The 23818-nt window shown below is 34.2% G+C and overlaps 2 protein-coding genes across 2 annotated transcripts; both read right to left on the bottom strand.

The window, feature by feature from the left end:
* Positions 1 to 9189: 9189 nt before the first annotated feature.
* LOC110942800 lies at positions 9190 to 14093 on the bottom strand. Its single transcript, XM_022184565.1, has 5 exons — positions 13826 to 14093; positions 13297 to 13735; positions 12252 to 13192; positions 10941 to 12161; positions 9190 to 10853 (listed from the first exon to the last, which is right to left on the bottom strand). The coding sequence occupies exons 1-5, from the start codon at positions 14091 to 14093 to the stop codon at positions 9190 to 9192; spliced, it is 4533 nt and encodes a 1510-aa protein (XP_022040257.1).
* An 8393-nt stretch (positions 14094 to 22486) lies between these two features.
* LOC110942799 (putative F-box protein At3g23260) lies at positions 22487 to 23500 on the bottom strand. The gene has a single exon (XM_022184564.1). The coding sequence runs from the start codon at positions 23498 to 23500 to the stop codon at positions 22487 to 22489; it is 1014 nt and encodes a 337-aa protein (XP_022040256.1).
* Positions 23501 to 23818: the final 318 nt, after the last annotated feature.

Genomic DNA, 23818 nt, shown 5'->3' with positions numbered 1-23818 from the left:
AAAATCAGAAGTGACAGGAGTTGGCACCTCGTGCCTAAAGCCGCCTCTCTTAGAAGAACATCCACAGCTTGTGAAGTCTTGCTAGTTTTCTAGATTGCAAGAGAGTGTGCCGGTTACGTGGGACAATCAACGATCACCAGGTGATATCGGTTCCGTTTTGAGTTTTAAGTAAACCAATGACAAATTCACGGTGTTTGTTACCGTTTCCATATGGGTGTTTCTGGTTGTTGCACATACAAGTAGGTTTCTTGTGTTCTACCTTGACTTTTGCACATATCCAACATCGTTCATATACCGTGCTATGGGGCCTTCCTGCCCGGTCATCCATACGAGACTTAAAATCCTAGTATCCCCTATCAAGCCCAGACTACTAGAATATCGAGGTCGGTGTGCTTTGCTCAGTATGAGTTCCATACGGTTGCTGTATAGTGGGATCCACATTCGTTCCACGAGGTAGCGAATATTGTCCGCCTTGCCAAAAGTTGCTCCTCCATGCCCCGCATGAACCCAGCTTGTGCATTCTCTTCCATCAGTTATTCGCTTCGAACAAGGCGAGTTTGATCAGGTATTTCGGAGTGGGTAGCGAGCTGCCAAGCTTGTGCATGTTCAGGTCTCACAGTCGTAATCATCCAAGAGTTCCATCAAGCGATCTTATTAACTGGTAAAGCTTCTTTCATAACCAGGGTACATGGGAGGCCCTTGTGATCGGTCTAAATAATGCTTTCGGTACCGTACAAGTAATGCCTCCAAGTGAATCCAAAGACTATGGTTTCTACCACCGGTTGTGTGTGTCATGCAGTTCTTCTTTGTAACTCTATTACGTAAGTCGTCACTCTCTCGTGTTGCGTCAACGTGTAACTGGGACTCCGATTCGAAGCATAATGATATGCTACTGTATTACCCGCGCCCTCGGGTGAAACGATGTTTAGCGCTTTGTAGAGTTAAGATTCGAAACTTGGGAAGACATCCTCATGTTCTTTCTTCCGCGATCATATCACTCGGCTGTACTAGAGAGATCTAAGCTACGCGACCTTCAGGATCCCTGCGATTAATCTGCGGTAATATCAAGAGGAACCAAGTAATCGTTGTATCCTCGGGGAATTCTTCAGTGTCGATCAGTCTCCACCCAAAGCGTGTCTTAGTGAGATCCACGTGCATCCCCACTTCGTTGATTATATGTGTGCACCCCCAAAGAATATCTCTCGGATCCAGAAGTTACGTTTATCGAGACTTCGCGCGGTATGGCTCCTCCCTCAGGGGCTCTACTAATAAAATGAAAAGTTGTCTGGGATGTTCTTTTCTCTTGGAAAAGATTCAGAACGTCATCGAAATAACATGGTCGGTTCACACGATACACAAAGTTGCGGGTGTGATGACTACCCCAAGGGTCATGGAATGCAAAGTCGCATGGCTGAATTGCGACTGATCAGCCGCTTTAATAACCTTTCCCCCTGGACTTCCATCTGATAAAGGCTTGTCCCTTGCAACTAGTCGACGGGTTGTCAATACATAGTCAAGGCAAACGGTTCTCAACTATCGTTTTGATGAGTTCTTGATAATCAGTATACACACCAAAAGGCTTATCCTCCTAGACGTAACTGGGGCTTTCCGAAGCGAAAACTAGGTCTGACAACGCTCTTGTCCAACAGTTCTCGTAGTAGCTCATACAGTTCTTGCAACCCTCCTGATGCAAGACGGTAAGAGTACGAGTATTCGGAACTCCCTCTAATCGTGAAGTAACTGAGTGTCCGACTAATAGTTGTGGTAATAGGTCTGAAAGCTCGTCTACTTGCACATTGGGATGAGTCACAACAATTGATGGATCCTTGATCCTATCGCACTTAGTCTGATCATTAGAGTTAGTTGCTACTACAGTGAGGTCATCCTTTCATAGACGCTTTCGAGGCTATCATTACTGACATGATGCTAATCTTTTCACCACCCTGGTACATTAGAGCATAAAGTGACGCTAAATTTATTCTTACAGGGTACGTCTGGGCGATATATCCAGGTAACCAACCAACACTAACTACTACGTTGTAACCACCAACGATAGTAGGAGTAAGACCGGTGTCGAATGCCTGTCCCCTCGTAAGGTCGAGTTTGCATCCCAACTAACATGTGGGGTCTCAGTTGACTTGCCATCAGCCGGTTCCATAACAGGCTTGGTTTCGTGAATCATCAGAGTTAAACAGAATTAAGGCGAAGCGATTTGCTACCCATTCAAACCACCATGTTGTTACTGTCCTGTCGTTACCCACATCCATCCTAACTTCTCTTCCGTGAGCACCACTGCTGGTGTAACAATCACGCGATTTCCTCCCATAATGTCATCGCTCCCTTGATTGTGGTCGTTTTGAATTATTAACGTCCAATACATATCATAGGCACCTTCATTTCCATACAGCAGGCTACTATTACAAGTACATGGATGTCACGACAACTGTTGTCTCTAATGTTGTTACTTGAAGTGGAACCCCACGTTCTTTCACCACAATGTCCATCTCTTCACACCTCGTGCCAAGTTCCAAGGTGTTACTTGTTGTGCTGGAAGTTACACATTCCACACTAACATCTGTTGTCATTACTAAAGTCCAGTCTGGTTTGTAAAAGTTGACTCCCGCGAGTCGCTGACTAGGGTTAAAACTTCGATTGAAATCAGTTCGCTGATGTTCATTGCTGGTAATCGGGGTCGTCCAAATACTGAAGTTGGTAGAATACTACACTCATCCATTTGTCCATCATTCCAGCAAGTGATTCGAGTTATTCACAGTGTGTTTCAAGAGTGTTGCAGAAGTGATCGCACTTCGAGATTTAGGGCGTTAGTGTGTTAGGTTCAAACAAACGAAGATAAGTGAGGAAAGTAATAACCATTCGTTCGAAGCTACTACATCCAACTTAGGGACGTTCGTATAAGCACCTAACATTCTACACAGTTTGCTAGGCGTTCTGATGAGTGTTCAGGCAATATTCGTTAACATCAGGATTCGTAAAAGTTCGGTGAGAAGTGAAAAGTTTGTGTTCATGTAAGAGTCACTCACTGCTACGCCTCCTACAGGCTGTTGTGTGTCACATTAATCAGATAACAGAGCGGAACCCCTTTTTCACTTGTTAAGCCTCGCTGGGACTCACATTGTAGAAGTGAAAAGCCGTGTACACAATATGAAGGTAAGAATACTTGGTACATTCCGTACCAGCTTGATAGGCTGCTAAAGCCTCAGCCACGCGGGTGTTGATTAGGTCAGTCAACTCGGCCTGAGTCATGGTGATGTTGCCACGTCCGTGTCCTTGTTCACTCATGTTGCTATGGTTGGGAATAAACCGATTTAGAAGTCGAAACGAGATGAGAGTCAGGTATCATACTGATATTTACGTACTACCAAGTTCACACATAGTAGGGCAGAACCCTTCTCACGCTCGATAAGTCTCACTGGGACTTGCATGCACCTCGCGTTATTATTAAGTGTGCACCCATAATAATAAGGCAATTTGCATGCCAATCTCAGTGCTTCTTAGCTTGCGCTCAAAGTTTCCCCCGTTCAAACAGCACAACAGATGATATCACAGTTCTACGGTTTACATGAATCGAAGAGTAGTGTCACACTATCAAGTCACTATGGTGTTAAGCAAGTACTGTATAAAGTGAGAGAGAAACGAACCTTGCAATCTGGAGCTGAGTGTCATGATCGATTTTCGAAGTTGTTCGGTTATAGTCTGGTTTTACAAAACGTTTTAAAACCTAGTTCACTATAACCAGTGGCTCTGATACCAACTGTAACACCCCCAAAATTCCACCTGCGGAAACCCCGCGAGGCGTGTTACGCATCAGAGTTCGAGCCACCAATCACATTGAACCAATGGTAAGTATTTAAATACATCATGACATTATTTACCAACATAAGTTGTCAACATACTATTAATTCTCAAAAGTTGTGTAGCGGAAGCATGTAATAAATTGTTTAGCAATCGTTTCATAATAACGCTTAAAATCAATGTATCACATGTAATTTAATCCAAAAGGCTCGATCCATGACCACTCCTGCACTCCCAGATAGCAAGCTTCCCAATTCCTAGATACCTAACGACCTGCGAGCATGTAACACGTGTATCAGACAAAGCTGGCGAGTTCACAGTTTTTAGAAAATGTTTATTACCCGTTGTGTATAAAACCGTTCAATAACCACTGCAAGTAATATTGTTAATATCTCATTTCCAAACACGGACGGCTCACGGACTGCCCTTCCCACGTACTCCTATCTAGTACTGGGCCAGACTGGGTCATTAGTTCACCTCCGTCCTCTACAGGCACGGGGTGAGGGTGCCAAATCTAATTAGTTCATGTTTGTTCAAACGCAGATAACTATGACGTCTTTTTATAAAATATTTTCCTCCGACTGTTCAGAATATCTAGTAAGATAATTAATCTTATAAGTACATCATTTTTTCCTCATTTCTTTATGTTAATCCATCTTATGTTTTTCAAGGAAATACCAAATCAATATAGCAACAGATTCCTATTGAATGCTGAACCAAACAATCAAGCCATTATCAAATGTGTGAACGGTAAGGAATTTGAAGTAATTTTGACTAAACATAAAGATGCGTTTGTGTTCATGGATGGTTGGGAACTGATTGTAGCCAAACTATCGTTTACGGAGGGTTGTTTTCTGATGTTTAAGCAAATTGACTTGTATTCGTACTTGTTAACACCTTTTAAGAATATGCAAGACCATCCGATCTTCGGATCTAATGTTCCTTTGTTTACCTCCATGTCTACCGAGAAAACGATAAGCAATGTTGAGTACTTCTGTCAACGCTTCACAGAAGAGTCGAATGATAATTTGGTGAGTATACAAACAATATTTTTATATGGTTTTCACTAACAAATTTATGTTATTTAAACTGCATGAATATTATACGCAGATAATTCCTGCTGATTTCGTTGAAAATACAATACGTTTACCATCTATTAGCAAGTTAACATTCAAGGTCCATGTTAATTTGTGGGACAGTTTTGATGTGATGATTCAGAAAGACCGTAATCTTAAGGTGTATCTTATGTACGATTCATGGGACAATGTTGTGAATTACGTACCTATATACCCGGATTATTACGTTGTGATGAGGTACATTTTTAAACAAAATTTCCAGCTCATTGTTTATGACTTGAACGGTTGTGAGATTCTTGTGCCGAAGCGTCTATACACGCTTGCTGCTGGAAACATACCTAAACCAGGTCCTTCAAATATTGAAAGACAAGACACCGATGATAAAACCGATCATGAAAACGATGAGGAAGAATCTGATCCAGATTATAATGAATCAATGAATGATGATTCTGTTGATGTTTCTTCTATCTTAACTAACTCTGATATCGATGGAATGAATGATGAGGAAGACGTTGAAGTTTCAGATTGTGAAGAAGATAAAAAGGGTGATCCGGACTACAATCCTATTGAGTTTGAATGGAAGTACGACAGGCGTTTTGTAAGATCAGTTGTTATTCATATTTTACATATATTGACATAATAGAAAATCCAAAAATTATTTTTAGTATTTAATTTTGCAGTGTTATACCACTCATAATCTAATATTTTGTTATAATTATTTATTGTAGCGTGTAACACCCCCAAAATTCCACCTGCGGAAACCCCGCGAGGCGTGTTACGCATCAGAGTTCGAGCCACCAATCACATTGAACCAATGGTAAGTATTTAAATACATCATGACATTATTTACCAACATAAGTTGTCAACATACTATTAATTCTCAAAAGTTGTGTAGCGGAAGCATGTAATAAATTGTTTAGCAATCGTTTCATAATAACGCTTAAAATCAATGTATCACATGTAATTTAATCCAAAAGGCTCGATCCATGACCACTCCTGCACTCCCAGATAGCAAGCTTCCCAATTCCTAGATACCTAACGACCTGCGAGCATGTAACACGTGTATCAGACAAAGCTGGCGAGTTCACAGTTTTTAGAAAATGTTTATTACCCGTTGTGTATAAAACCGTTCAATAACCACTGCAAGTAATATTGTTAATATCTCATTTCCAAACACGGACGGCTCACGGACTGCCCTTCCCACGTACTCCTATCTAGTACTGGGCCAGACTGGGTCATTAGTTCACCTCCGTCCTCTACAGGCACGGGGTGAGGGTGCCAAACCTAAGTAGCGCTACTAACTAATACCCGATGAGGGACTTACAAAAGATGATAGGTGAGATCATTAACCAATATACTCGTTTTTACCCAATGACTCATTCCCCCCATGGAATACCCACTGACTGTCCCCAACCACTGGGACGCATGCTCGAATGTAGTGAACTCACCTTAGATGTGCTCGGTTTGTTACGTTACCAGTTTCCAGTTAGCCAATCAAACCCTACCGCGGTTACCAAAAACTGTCAGTTTCGTAAACACGTATTACACACGTAACATACACGTATCAGCATACAAGTCGTAACAGTTATTCACGCAATCCAACAATCCATACTCTATGTTGTATTAGTACATGGGAGGTGTATGGGCCTCGTATTAGCTCGTTTTCACGTATCATTTAACACTTATCTTCCATATAGTGTGCAATCCACATAATTTGAAACCAAACATAAAACATAAAGCATGTATTTGTATGTGTCACAGTTGTTAGCCGACCCAGTAACTAGTGCGATCGGCTCATAATAGAAAGCCCATTCTCAATGTTAGAGCCCGATAACTAATGCATGGCCCAATGGAGTGTGTGTAAGATTTATTGGTGCGATCTAGGCCTCCAATGTGTTCGGCCCAGAATGCACTATAACCCAAGTGTTTATGCCATTACCATGAAAGTGTGTGACCAGTTATTTGTTTCCACATTATTTTGTCAAACAGTTTACACAATTTCCATACAATCAATAACACAATTAATATATTACTTCAAATATACAAACATCTTCAACTCATCATTCGAACCAGGCTATGACCATCCACACCATTTTTCAACAAGCATTCATCGTCACTCCATTCTAACCAGTGACAAACTTCTAATTCTTCGAGATAGCTACTCATTAATAAACGTTTTCAATAAAAAAATCATCTTTAGCATTTATTAAAATCGGATCAAATCCATAATACCCAAATACGAAAGTGTTTCTTTATACGATCATCATTATCCTTGACGAACACCCTATCCTAAATATTGTCATCACCAACAAGATATTCAACACCCTAAACAACTAACAGTAAGACCCATTTAATATGGCATGTCCTTTTTTTTTGTCTTGGCCCAATCAAAATATTTAAAACAATGTTAATGGTCCAATAAGCTTTGAAGGTGATTAATTGTGTCAGCCATGTTCATGTGATTGTTCAGTCTATCATGTGAATCATTCAGATCATAAGTCACTATCCATGTGAATAAAATGCCTATAATATGTAAATGTGGTGGGATGCATATCACTGATTTGACGGCCCTATTATTATGTGAATCCCAAAACACACTCACTATCATTAATTCTAGCATGGGTACATATTAGTTGCTTCACATCATTCACATGCAAATATCAATCATTATACTTCACATGATCATCAGACAATTACGTGTAAACTTGTGCAATAATTATATAAATTCTAAATGTTTAATGGACCTTATCTTCCATCTAATTAAAACCAATCAATAACTCATCAACAAGAACACAACCAAACATACAAATCATATTAACATATTGTAATCATACTAACCGAGTTTCACAAGGAGGAGTATTCGATCTAAGAAGGGGGCTGCCTTCGTTTAGGGGGAGAGGATAGAGCACTAGGGTTTGTATTTTGTGTGGGTGTGTTATGCGTATAAAGAGGAAGATCCGTATGGAACATATATCCAGTTCGGTTGGACATAAAGGTTCACTTGGGTTTGTTTTGGGCTCCAAAAGTCTAGGCTACTCCATTGATCAGAACAACCCAAGAGTGCGGCCCAGATGGAACGAAGCCATTTAATAGAGGGACGTAAGGGTGCGACCTAAATGAAACAACCCAACCCATTTAAATGAAATCACAAATACTTAACTAGGTTCGACTAATAACCGCACAAGCACATATAGCCATAACGCAACAACGACGTATAAAATAATAAGCACCTCTAACAATTTAACATAATCCCATACACATAAAAATCTAATATTTCGAACAGTACATGCACATTACCAAACCTAACACATTGCCAACAGAGATTTCGGAATAGATGATACATAAAGGAAAGAACATGAAGTCTTGGGTTGTCACATAGCGTCTTAATGTAAATGTTGCTGAAGCATCCAGAATTGATATGACTATGGAGATGTACGTCCAGAATTTGGCTGGAGTGGACACGTTAATTTCTTTTCGTGCTGATAAACACGGTGGTGGTTTTCGCTATGAGGCTTTGGAATGGCGTAAGAAATTTACAAAACCAAATGGTATCAATCCTCCAGCTAAGTGCACGTTTGTTTACTGCCCAGTTGAAAACAAACTGATTCTGAAGAAGGTTGTCAAGTAGTTCCTTTCAAATTTTTAAACAATATAACTAAAATTTGGGTTTCTTCTAGTTTTGTTGGTTGGCTGGTCTCTAAATTTCATTTTGCATCTTCATCCTATAAGGTGTTTTGAATGTATTAACATATCTTGATGTAGACCTTTCTATACTTCTAAATGGGATCAAACTTACTTTATGATGAATGCGTTATATATTTAATGTTTAATTTATAATATTTATATCTTGCCAATGGAAATATGATTTACAATATATTTACCAACGTGTGATTTTAAGATTGTTACATCAACAAACACATTAATTTAACAACTTAAAATATTTCTAACAATTTACACATGAGTTACAACAATAATGTTATATTCTGCAATGAAAGACAAATTAAACGTATCATTTGTCCAACATAAAATGAAAATACTTTAAAAAGAGTACAAATTGATGGCTACGTTTATACCTTTCGGGTTTCAATGAAGTATTTAAAAAATAAGTAAATCTATACGATAATTATATACATATAGATAAGAAACATATGATTAATAATTACTATGAGTAAATTAAAAAATGGAAAATTAATAAACAAATTTAAAAATTATAAAATACTACAACTAATAGATAAAAATCTCGTACAATAGATAAAGTTTTATTAAAGTCATTAAAATACAAATTTACATGAAATACATTTCAAAGGTGAGTGAACACTTCTTTATAAACAACATTGGTTGTTGTATTAGTAGGTTTCCCATCCTTATCAAGAATTAATATCTTCACCCCTTGTCTTGATTTAACTCTAGATAATGCCACATATAACTGGCCATGTGTGAAAACTGGTTCTTTTAAATAAAGACCAACCTTAGACAAAGACTGGCCTTGACTCTTGTTGATTGTCATCGCAAAACACACAGCAACAGGAAATTGTCGTCTTTGAAAAGCAAAAGGTATTTTTTTGTCGGATGGAATCATGCTAATTCTTGGAATGAACGTTCTAGTTCCAACATTAGCACCTGATATAATTTCACCTTCCATAACCCTCTTTCCAAGATATGTAACTTTTAACCTTGTACCATTACATAATCCATTCTGTTGGTCAATGTTCCTAAGAAGCATAATAGGAACACCAACTTTTAGAACCAGACGATGATTTGGTAAACCAGATATCTTTAAACCATTCAAAACATCAGGTGAATACAACTCTTGTTGGAAGGAATCAATACCTTTTTCAGTTTCACATATAGTATCAGAACTTAGGTACTCTACTGGTTCACCAGGAAACAACTCTAACAATCGATCATTTATTTCATGAACGACCTCATTTTTCGGAGTCAGAATGGCTCTTTCAGAAAAATAATCTAGATCCATATATCTTTCTAAAACCGACGGATACACAAATCGAATTAAACTTTCAATGGGATCGGAAGAATCTGTAATTAGTATATCAGAAGGTATTTCTACAATTGCAACGCCATCGTTGTCACCTCCAACTTTACCTTCCCCAATATCAAGAAGCCATTTGGCAAATTTCTCAGTCTCCACCATTGTGGATTGTGAAGCACCGATAGTCAACCTCATGTTTTTTGTTAAGGTGAGTAATTTACAGTGTGACCATATGTAAGATGAACTCAAGGAAGCATTAACAATTTCTTGCCTACTTCCGTTTGGAATAACAGGAAGAATTTGCCTAAAATCACCACCAAACACAATTACTTTACCTCCAAATAAAACATCCGACTGAGAATTGCTTTTGTCAACCAAAACATCTTTAAAGGTTCGGTCTAAAGCTTCGAACGCATGCCTATGTACCATGGGTGCTTCATCCCATATAATTAGCCTAGTATGCTTAAGCAAGTAGGCTACATCACCATCAGCCCTTATGTGACACATCGAACTCTCGTCTAAATTTATGGGAATGTGAAATCTAGAATGTGCCGTTCTACCTCTTGACATTAGCAAAGAAGCAATACCACTCGAAGCAACATTTAGAACGATCTGTTCTCTAGACCTAACGGATAAAGCTAAAGTCTTCCAGAGAAATGTCTTACCTGTTCCACCATATCCATATACAAAAAATACACCTCCTTTTCCATCTTCAACTGCTTTCATAATTTGAGTATAAATGGACATTTGTTCGTCAGTCAATGAAGATATAAGAGTATGTAGCTCACTCTGAAGCTGCGGAATATCAAAAGATAATTCTTCGTCAACCAAACGATTGTTTCCAACAGCAAAGGAATCGTAATCAGGATAAGGAATTGTCGGCCATCGTGTCAAAGAGGAACCATTTCGAATCAGGTACTTTTCAATTTCAACCAATGTCTGATTCTTCAACCTCTCATCAGACATTACAAGTTCTGTAAAGATAAAAAAATAAAATAAGGATTAAGATTGTGAATAAAATTTATCTGAATAATGTTATGGGTAATATATTGAAAAGAAACCTTTGTTTTTTGTTGATCTTCTTCTATTGTATAATATGTCATCGCCCAATAATTTCCATGTTTGTTCAAATACATATTCAGGTCTTGACAATGTGTTTGACAACAACAAAGTAACAAAAAGTGCACGAGTATAACGACCATCACCCGCAAAATTTGCTTCCTTAATTGCTTCAATGTACTCCATGTCATCATCTAACAAACCCATAGCATAACACGCGTCCCTGAAAGTTGGAAACACCTGACCATCAACAGTTCTAATATCTTCAAACGATTTGGGTCCTTTGACTTTGTTTAGGAGAATTCTAAGAAAATACGGTTCACCCACAGCAGGGGAAACAGAATGAATCCGTCCGATCTGTAACAGCTTTCTTTTACGTGGTTTCCATACTCTATCTGTTAACTTCCAACAGAATTTAGTAGGAAACTCAACATAGGTAAGTTTCCGTGCATTTTCATCGTTTCTGTTCATCTCAAACCACTTTAGAAAAATCGAAGAAGAAACTGATGGCTTATCCAAAACTTCTTGTATATCGTCCTCGGCACCAAATACAACATTTTGTTGACCTTCAAGATGAAAAGGAAGTCTCATAACTGGAGGAAACCTAAAGTGAACCTCATTTGCAAATATCCTCCAAGAAGCTTCACAGGCTGAAACGTACCTACAATCATAATACGCTTTGATCTCATCCTTTGTTGTTTGTTCATTTTCTGTACCGTCTCGGTTTGACACTACAAGGGAAGCTCTATCTGCGCCTTTATTAATGTACTTGAACAAATATTTAATAGAACCAGCTTGATTGCACCATTCAACATTAATGTGAGCTTGGTATCTTTTCAAAAGAACCGGACTATAAGGAACAACACTTCTGTTGTCTAACTGAACGTTGGACTTTATAACAGTGTTTCCATTGTCTCTTCTTCTATATACAGGGAAACCGTCAGCATCAGTGGTGGTCTCAGGGTTGAATTTTTTGGGATAGTTTTTTGAACATCTACTATCAACCATACAAGGACAACTCGGATTTGCATTTCCACATGGACCATGAATCATGAAATCAGTCACAAGTGCATATAGGCTTGGATCTTCTCTCTTATCAGGTATCTCAGCAGAAATGAACTTGTCAAGATAATCAACGGACAAAATTTTGGATTCCGGTTTCAAAAAAATGCAAATGTGAGCATGAGGCAATCCACGTTTTTGAAACTCCACAGTATAAACGGCTACATTAAAAAATGATATTTAGTAAATGGTGAAAAATAAATTATAAATATTTATGGTATTATAAAAATATATAAAAAGTATAATTATACCTGCACTTAATTCTCCAAATACTTTTTTGTCCTTTAGATCCTTTGTAAGTGAATCGAGCTTTATTTTAAACAATCTACACAAAATGTCTGGCCTGTCTTCAGGCTTAATTGAAGTATTTCTCAAGTATCGTTTAATCTCTGGCCACTTCGGATTACATGTAACGGTAATAAAAAAATTGGGATATCCAAACCATTTACATATAGCCATAGCATCTAAATAGTTTTGTTGCATGTAGCGTGATCCGCCGGTAAAAGAAGATGGTAATAAAACACGTATACCAGTATTTGATAGATCATCTTTTCCTTCGTTTTTCAAGTTTTGAAGATTTGAATATGTTTCAGACCTAAGATGTTTCTGTTGAAAACGAATATAATTAAGCCTTTCACTCTCAATCATGGTATATGCATCTACCAAAAATTGTTGAAACAATCTCCGAGCTTTTAAAATTATAGAAAAGGCAGATGATCGATCTTGAATTCTATAAGCAAAGAATTCTCTCATTGTACACTTGGGTCGAATTTTCTTTAACGTACGTATACCATCCCTATGAGGAATGTCTATTCTATATCCATCATCACCATTAGGAAAAAGGATTGGATACTGAAGTGCTAGATATGATGGATGAAGTTCACTGATTCGTTGAAGACCTTCAGTATGAGACTCAACAACAATATCACGATGATCAATTATTTTATGTAGATCACCAACTATCAATGCAGCAACTTCTGAAGTTGAGGGCAAGTTGTAAGTACGACCGTCAAGATCTCTTTTGTAAATGAGACGAAGCTTGAAATTTTCATTAGGATTCTCATTGAAGTGGTTTCTTGCAATTCTATAACTTTTAACCAACTCATTATTATGATCCAGGAAGTCTTTTATAAACTTTATGAGCTGAATATCTAATTGCTTTAAATGAGAATCCGACTTATTTGTAGATTCACTGAAAAAATAGAAACGCATAAGGTAAATATGTGATAGTATGTAACATCAAAATATTGGTACATTGAAAATACTAAAATACTATAAACTATGGTGTAATATTACCTGAATAACCTTTTCCGATTTGAAACTTCATTATCAGTATCGTAAATATAAAGCTGGGAGAACTTTGGATCTTTACCAGGTGCAGGTACCAAACCACCTAATGTGTGGAAATTCTGTCCACTAATACGAAATACATATGGTGCCTTACCACTGTTGATACTCGAATCTACCTTTCCACCCATTGATGTGAAGGAGAACATAGAATTGTATCGTCGGATATTCTTTAAAAAGTACTTACTTTTTTCATTAGAATTTCCAAATAGATCCTTGTATACTGAAGTAGGTTCTTTCAAATCTGGAAGCTCCACTTTGCCATAACCACAACATAAACTATAAGTTAACTTACCCAATGTAATTCGACCTTTACCACCTTCGTCAGACCATAATAATGAATGACACATCTCGCATCTAAGGATTTGATTACCGTGATCCAAATAATCTGTAAACATAACATTCATTTTCAATTATGATTTTCATAAATTATTAAAAAAATATTATTTAACTTAAATCAAAGTAACATTGTTATTACCTGTGGATACACCTTTATAAGGGTCTTCAATGGAATGTAAATTTTCATTGTCGTCATCAGAAGTAAGATCTACCATTGGAATAGGTTCGATAATACGTTTCTTAGGTAAAACCTTTTGTTTACCAGATTTAAGCTTAGTCAACGTAGAAGAAGATCGAAGAATGTTGTTACTGTTTTGTGTAACAATGTTTGAAACAATAGAAAACTGAGAACTGCTAGGCGTATGGGTTGATTGGTTATTAAAAGTAATAGCACTTGTGAATGTCATAATTAAATGTTAGTAAAACAAAATTTTGATTGTAATGCAAATCTACTTCATACATATATATATAAATAATTGAGATGATATATTCTTTTTAAATATTATCAGATTACTTACCAGTTGTTATGCCACTTAAGGGTGTTGTCGTTGTTAAAGATGTAAAGTTACGCACTGTCTGAAAAGTATTAGATGACGAAGGAAGATTAGGATTATAATTTTCTTCGTCGGTTAACAGAGATTTGTTAACAATTTTAGAGGATCCTCTACCACTTGGTGCACTTCTTCTTTTATTTGACTTTGTTCGCCTATTATCAAGATAAATCTTCCGCATTTTTCTTCTATGAGCAGCAAGTAATGCTGAAATGTTCATTTTATTAATTTTTTAGGTTGAAACAAACAGTTTATATATAAAATAAAAAAAATCTATATTATAAACAAATTTCAATAAAAAAACGTTACATTAAAATATGACATACCATTTGAATTACAATATAAAGGGACTGAATCATCTGTAACTAAATATATTAAAAAAATAGAATTTATCAGTATAATACAAAAAATATTAAAGCAAAAAAGCTATTTGAAGAATTCTACAATGTAAAATTTTACCATTAGTAATGTTCGACAATGGTGTCCTTCCAAGTGTACCTAAATAATTATAAAATAATAAAAGGGAATAAAAAAAATATAATAAAAGAAACAAATTAATTTAACCGTTAACGTAAAAAATAATTGTAAGAACAAAACTTACTGTTAATTGATTGCGGAACTAATGTGATATCACTCAAAGGGGTATTTTCTAATCTTCTCTTATTTAACATCTCCTAAATTATATAATTGAAAAACATACAAATTATATAAATGAAAAACATACAATTTATATAATTGAAAAACATACATAAGAAATAATAAAAAAAAAGTAATCATCAAATAGCCGTTTATTTACTAACCCATCAATCAATAACTACTCCCCATAAAAAATTTCATCATTACAATATACACATCATTTCTCTTACAAAACTAAAACACAAACAACAGTCTTCTTCATCATCTAGGGCTTACAAAAATCAGAATTTCTAAATTGGAAGATAATCAAAGGGATTGCACCATACCTTCTCGGACGATTTTAAACAAAAAGGTATGATCCTTATCATCGATATACTACTCATTCACTACTATTTGAGTAATAATAATGTGTGAAATGTATAAGTAACTTTAATTCGAATGAAGTTAGAACAGAGTTACATTATGAAATCATATATCAGTAGTATTTAAAGATTGCATGTTTTGATTATCATTGATTTAGTGGGTTGCTATAAATTTTAAACTATCTGACTAAGAATAGGATTACTTACATGTTTAAATAACATTGACTCTGTAATAAGTTATTAATTTTGAAAAAAATTAGATAATCCCATATGAGATTAACACAAAAAATACAATTAGGGGTCGGATAACTTAATAGGAAAATAATTAGCTTTATAACTCAGTACTGTTTAATTATTAAATGTTCATAATATTGTCAAGAATGATTTTTAGTCAGAAAATGATACTTGTTTTGGAATATTTGTCTTTTATATGTTCTACCTGTTTTAAAATATATTTATAATTGAAAATCAAAACATCAAAATTAAGAAAAAATTAAAATATATGAGTACATTGCAGTTTAAAAGATGGTATCATCATTTGTTCAACTGATGGAAGAACCTAAAGATCTATCATTGGTATGTGTACTTTCATCTCTAAATTGATGGATCTAAACATCGTATGTAATATGTAATATTGACATAAGCCTATTTTTTATTGTTTCATGTAACTGTTAACCCAGCTGGTACCTGTTCAATTTGTGATCAAAAAATGGGGAAAAGATTGGCAACACATGAACATAGAGGTTCATCATCAAGACGGTAGACATTGGACTGTAAGACTTAGACACATGAATAATCTACCAGTGTTAACAGATGGTTGGAGGGCTGTTGTTAACAGTCTTAATTTGTTAAAAAACACTTGGCTGCTGTTTAGAAGCTTGGGGGATAAAGAGTTGGAGGTTTATCCTTTCGTAAAGAATGTGTGTGATGAATCATTCATAACAATGAACAACTTAGCAAAGTTGGGTCTTACGGTAAGCATACTATTTAATAATTAATAGTTATTCAAACTTTATAAGATAATTGAATTGAAATTGTATTGTTAATAGTAATACTTATATACTTACATTAATAACTTGCAGGTAATTCCAAGTGGAAACAGAAGAGAATGGTGGCAAACCGCGTTACAAAATGGTGAAGTGGGATAAATTTATGTGTGCAAACAGTTTGAAGAATGGTGACATGCTACACTTCAACTTTGTTACGTCTACACAGGTGCTCGAGTTAAAAAGTGTGGATCGAAAATAGAACAATATGTGAAAGGATGGTAGTAGTGTTATATTTTGTTGGCTTATGGATTGTGAATGATAAGGGTTTTGGGGGGGTAACCATATAATTGGTTATGAAGACAATGGTTTTAGTTTTTTGGCTACATGATTATGTAACATGTAGATGTAAATTGAAACTATTATCCGTTAGCTCTACTATATATAAGTATATAAATGAATGTTAATCATCTTGTTGACGTGTTGCATCAAACTAACAAAAACGTTGATTTTAGAAAAACAACATGTAATAAACAATTGTATATTCGTTTATCAAATAAGATAATAAGAGTGGTAAACATACCTGACGGATAATAATAAGCAGAAGGATTTAGTTTCAAAGTAAATTATTCCAGACAATGAAACGGTAAACGGATGCAAACTTACTTGTTGGAAAGAATGACAAGCAAAAAACACAGATCTAAAAATGAACTGGAAAATGCAACTAAAACATTGAATAAAGAAAATGATTGATGACAAAAAGTTATACACACTACTTCCTTCATTTATAGAAAGTCGATAGATAAATTAGGCAAATTGTTGCTAAATTCTAGCACAAAATATAAGTACATAATTAGTTGATACTAATTCTGATTGCGTAAGTTTGTAATGAAAGTTATTTGTGATCCCAAAAATTATTCAGATCTTATAATTATATAATAAATCATTATATTTGTTAAAATATTTTAATAAATATACATAACTCGAATAAGCCCGAAATATATAATAGTAAGAACCATAATAAGGTTTTCCATTAAACCATAAACATATTATTTTAACAATGGAAAATTGCTAATTGTCATTATGGTATACTTGATATATAGTACGTTCACCATTTTCAATAATCACCATCTCCTCTATAACGTTTACGTTCTCTTCACTTGCATGTTGATCATGAAGTCCATACAGTTCAATGAGTTCACGCGGCCATAACTCCATCAAAACAGACGAAGAAATGAACAAACCTTGGTCTTGGAGCATTTCCTAAAAAAAAAAAATAAGTCAAACATGTGAGTTTATTGAATAATGAACATTGGTAAAATAAGCCATAATTAGAGTTGTAAACACTAAAACTCAATAACCATTACAAGATAATCTTCAACATAGCAACCACGTTTAAAAGCAAATTCACGTGATGATAAACCATCAAGCCATTGTTTAGAGACCAATTTGAATCGATGTATTGATTTCGTATCGATCCTTATTAATATCTGGAAAAGTATCAAATGAAAAGGAAGCTCAACCATTGTGTTTCTAAAACCAATTACAAAAACAGTGATTTCATTGTGTTTATATATGAGTAAAGAATTTTAAAATAGGAATTGTTAATGTCAAAATGGGAAATTTCCATACTTAAGATACCTTCTAAATATCAATTATGGAATTGATCACATCTTGTTTTAATATAGAATTATATTTTGTTTTTTTTCATGGGAAATTTCATATTCATATTGCTCTAAATTTCAATGGGAAATTTTCCATACGTAAATGATACATATTCTTATAAGTTATAAATCATTTACAAATCTACGAAAGTAACAATAAGTATCTTAGGTTTAGATTTTAGGACTTAGATGAATAAAATAAATAAGAATAAAATCTTATCATTATTATATATTTAATTATTATAACCTAAACAAAAGAAACCATTATTTTGAATAATAAATGCTATATAACCGTGAAATACACAATAAATTTTTTCAACTTTTTTCTGAAATATTGTTCATAACATGGTATATAAATTATAGTATCGGTAAATTCACATTTTGCACCATGTTATAAACTTATATCAAAGATCTTTTAACCTCATTAAAATAAACACAAACTTTACCAAACGATATGAAAATGTAATAAACACTCACGTCAAATTAAAAATTATCAAATATGAAGCAATAATAACCGTCAAAGTAATAAAATTGTCTTCACAAAAAGCATAATTATAAAAATAGTAAAAACGTTCAATGATGCAACACCATTTGAAGACCATACTTCAAAATCCTTATTTCTCAATTTTTGGCGTGAGGAGATCCAAGCCGACAGCATCGTTTATTTCAACTTTCCCAGGACTGTTACGACGTTTAGTAGAAGAGCTATCAACAGCATCAACATCATAAACATCTTCCAGGTTACGTTTAATGTTCTCGAACTTCGTCGCTTCTTGATCACTACCATCTATAGGATCTGGCGTAACGCTGTCACCCATCACAGATTGAGATTCCTGAAACTACATCATAGATAAAAACATCCATCAGTTTCATAAAAATGTAATCTATATACAGGAAAAAAAAGTGTAGAACAACACAAGTATAATACCTTCCCTAAACCTTTGACATTACCAACTGAATCGGACAAACTTTGAACATTTGACTCAGAAAAGTCAGACTACAAAAAATTAGAACTGTTTCAATTTATGAATAAAGACATATAGTTATCAATAACCGAAATATTATTATGCTTGGAAGAAAAGCGTAACCTCATTAACTTTCCATTTTTTCTCCAAAGCAGAAAGTAGATCCTCATCAGAAGATAACATTGAAATCCCATAGTTTTCAACCTGGTTGGTAATGTTAAAACTGGAAATTTTTATTTGGAATGCAAACTTCTTGTTCACCAACACATCAAACTCAGATGGAAGTGATTGAAACGATCCTTCGGTGAAAGTGTCAACCTGTATAATGAGAAAGATATATAACATATATATAAATTGTGTAATAAAACATGAAAAACCTTTATCAGAATGATAAATATTTGTACCTTCGAGTAGATATCTAGCAGTTCTTTCGAGGTTTTTTTCAAAAGCTTAATAGCTTCATAATCAAACAAAGTACAGGAAATGGTTCCAGTTGAATCCTGAACCCTTAGAGGTATCTTGTATCTATTATACGATAAAATGTTAACAATTGTATAAAATTACTTTTGAAATTAATTGTAATAATGTATAGATACCGATGAACAGGAACAATGTCAACAGCATCACAATCTGGGTTTATACACTCAAACGACTTGTCATCCAACACGTCAAAACTGCCATCATCTCTTTCAACCAACTCAGTTTTCTCTTCAATTTGCTTCTTACAAACATTGCATGATAAATAATACCACGGCTTATCATTTGAAATAGCTATAACAGTACCAACAATGATAACCTTTTTCTCCTATCAAGTATATAAACATTGTAGTAACAGATAAGTATGAAAAAATGACATATAAGATACGTTAAGCATATATATGTTTGATATACATACCACGTCAATAGAAGCAATAAAACCGTTCATAACAAAATCTTCAGCATTTAGAAACTCATCTTCTGTATTCGAGATCACTTGTGAGCATGATTGTTTACTTGAAGATGATTTAGAAAACTCCTTCTCAAGATATCTATTAAAGTATAATATATTAATTAACATTTTAATCATTTTTTTTAAAACGAATATTAAGTTATTAATGATATACCTGTCTTTGAATTCTTTGATCTCATGAATATCAGAATTTATGAAGACACGACTTGCTTCAAACATGTTAGTCAGTCCAACTTTACCTGATTGTAACACACATTTAATTGCAATGACATGTATAAAATAATCATTTGAGCATTGTAAAGACTAATATGCATAATTAAAATACATTTTTAGATTACCATATGGGAAAAAAAGTGGGTTAATACCTTGATATATGTTAACTGTTCCAAAATGGACAAGTATAACCACATGAGCAGGTCGATTTTTGTCATTCATGTAGTTTGACAAAGTGATTGCATAATTTTCCCACAACGTTACACTAATCTTCTGATCTCTGTAAATATTAAAAGTCACTGAATTATTTTATAGCATAATAATATATCAATACAGATAGTGACTTAAAAACATATATATTAAATTTTTGTTTATAACATTATTACTCGAGATCCTTCAAGGTAATGGTCATTCGTTTTGTTTTAGATCCATCCTTCCTATTTGCATCTTCAATAGGATATGAGACAACCAAATAACCGATGAAATCTGTATATTAAAATATAATGAAAAAATACATACAACTAATCATAATTAAAAGATTTAAAAAATAAAAAGTATACAGTAGTTACCTATTGGTGTATTCACTTCAATTTTTTTACTCAACACAGATTTAAAATCAGTGAATTTAAATAAGTACCGAGGACCAGACCAGTTATCAGTTTTCAGAACAGACGTGAAAGCATAAAAAGATAGTTTCTGATCTTTTCCGGTAACCTTAATTTTGGTCGTATCTTTGGCTAGGGATGGTTTATGAATCAATAAACAGTCATCAACTACCAAAAACTTAAGGAACCGTTTGAAAAGCTTATGTAAACAGCTACATTGAATGAAGGCACCCTGAAATTTAAATTATATATAACGAATCATACAAAATGAACACGTATATTTATTGATAAAAAAAGGATATTAATAATTATATAAAAACTTTAAATATCTTACCTCTTCATCCATTAACAACATGTCAACACGATAGATCTGGTTATCATAACCATTCATTTTTTTATCCCACATAGATATGATCTTAGCTTTGATGGTATAATTGGTGGAATGAGCATTAAGTGACCTGAACATAGTAATATGATTGTTCTCCATTTCACTGGTAAAGAAAGATAATATTAGTAACTGATTCTAATTCTGATCTATATAAAAATGAATAAAACAATTAAAAATAGGGAAAATGGTTTAACCTCAGATTTCAAAAAACACAGCACGAGAAAGAAAGACAATTCGAATGTCGAGTCAGAGTCTTTAACTTCTGGTCTTATTTATACAATAAAAGTTGAGTAAATTATGGCATAAATGGAAGATATTTTTGGAAGTTATAAATCATTTGCAAAAATAAAAATTTTTGGGAGACAAAGTAATTTGGGTAACGGTTTTAATTTCCTAATCTGTTACTATTGGTTTGCTATCAAAACTAATAAATAAAAAAAAACAATAAACATATTTACAGTTACCTAAATAATGATTTTTTATAAACAATGTATGCATTTTTTTAGGATGTTGCAAATAAAGAAATTTTAATAGTATAATTGCTCATACCATAGTTATAACAGAATTCTATCAAGAGAGAGTTTGAAAACCGTAACCTGTACACTTTGACATTTGACCATTTGAGCTAAAACCAGATAAGGATGAGGCAAAATCTGAGGAAGAAATGTAAAGACCTACAATGTTAGTAATCTAAGTAAAAACAGACGAATCATTGATTTAGGTTTTTTCGTGCAAACATGAACAATCATAACATAAACAAAATTGATAACAAAAAGAAATTAAAAAGAATTATCGAAACAATAACAGAGATGAAACAACGAAACCTAATATTTTGCAATTGTTAGTAACATAAAAACAGACAGAGTCGGTGGATTATCACAAATTTCATTGATAAAACCAAGTAAACAACATAGTAATTATAAATTTCAAAAAAGATTGATACTAAATAATTGCAAATTGCGTATCTGTAACTTCTTAAACTATCCTTTAACTTCCGATGCTGAATCCGAACATTAATCTTCACTTGACAAGAGCAGGGCTGGGAAGAAGATGAAACGATTTAGGGTTTTTAATTTGGAGAATGAATGATTTACGTAATTTAGGTATATTATATACCCGGGTCAAAATAAACAAAATGGGTCAACTAATTCGGATCCCGTGCGTGAATCATAGCCATCCCACATTTTCCCGCCAAAAACCTAAAATGGTTGCATAATAGAGGGACACGTGTCCCACACTTTATTCATATATTATATATATAGAATAGGTTATAACCCGTGGTACCCACGGGTCGCTCTATCTTTAAGGACAAATAAACGTATTAATTTAAATTAATTTTTTTTTCTGCGGGATACAATAGAAAAGTAATAACAATATAACAAAATTCAAAAGATCATAATTATTCTTAATGCTGAAACAACTTATTAATACTAAATAGGTGAGACAACGGTCTCTTCAAACGATGCTACATTGTATATTCCCTAAAATTTCTCTGCGTCTCGTAAGTATTGAGAGTCCTTCATTCCAATTTGTATCTCGATAATACCACCCCGGTCGATGTTAACAGTCCAAGTGTCACCTTTGTTCTCAGCTAATTTGTTACGCCATGAATCAACTGAATAAAATAACTTTCCGCTTCTAAACGACGACACTTCTGACCATATTTCATCTTCAAATTTATATAGCTTCACGATTGTTTTAGGGGTCTCTACAACAATAAACATATGAAGTGTGTTGCAGATGTTGAGAAAACTCGTTTGGCGACCAAAAAGATCAGTAGATTGGGGTATCGAAACCTTATAAAAAGTTTCAGATTCGACATCAAAAGCAATGGTATAACTTTTAGCAGGCGTCCAATAGTGTGGAGATGGAAAATATAAAACATTATTGCATAAAGTTCCGGAAGACCACCAATATAAAGTTGAAGCGTAATCCGCTCCTTTCAAGAAAGTTAAAGTTTTCCATTCACGTGTGTTCCGAGAATACACACGCGGTATAACATCATCCTTACGACGTTGGAGAAGTAATATTTTTAGATCGTTAGATGAATCCATATAAATCCCAACTGCATCTTCTCTTAAATCAAAAAAAATTTTAGGTTTCTTATCACACAAATTAGAAAATTTGTTAGTTGTTGGATTCCAAAGAATCAATTCGTTCGGACGCCACTGAATGCACATCAGTAAAATACCATACTGAGAAGCAAGAATGATTAGATTGGAAAGATGGGTGTCAACGGGGAAGGAAATACTCTTCCCTGAAGAAATGTCTAACTTTCCTCCAATCAAGTTATGAATATCAATTGATGAGTTGGTAAACATGATAACCTTACGATAAGGGTTATTAGCCATACGGCGATAGTGTATAGTCGCAAACAAATGTGACGACAGTTCATAACGCCATTGTTTAGAAACACATCTTAATCGAGCAACATACTTTGTTGGTAGCCTTGATAGGATTTCGTTAGCAAACATTTCAAATTCAAGACGTTGCATCCTACAAAAAAATTCATAAAAAACTTTTGATGAGAATTATGTAATGCAATTTTGGAAGTGCAACAAAGTTGGATGAATCATGTACAAAACATATAATAATCCAAAATTGAATCGTATGAAGATCAATGGCAACTTAATCATCAAAACCTAAATAAACATGAAAACAAAAGCACAAAATCAGAGTTAGTGTAAAGTACCTGTTATCTAAACACAAATAATCTAACCAATTTCGCTTTTCTGTATTTATAATTGCAATGTAAGGTAAAGCTCTATAATGTTAATAAGGATATTCTATTTTAAGAATGTATAATATAATTC

This window comes from Helianthus annuus, chromosome 5 (genome assembly GCF_002127325.2).
Source record: "Helianthus annuus cultivar XRQ/B chromosome 5, HanXRQr2.0-SUNRISE, whole genome shotgun sequence".
Classification (NCBI taxonomy): domain Eukaryota; kingdom Viridiplantae; phylum Streptophyta; class Magnoliopsida; order Asterales; family Asteraceae; genus Helianthus; species Helianthus annuus.
This window is presented reverse-complemented; position numbering and strand designations above follow the sequence as displayed.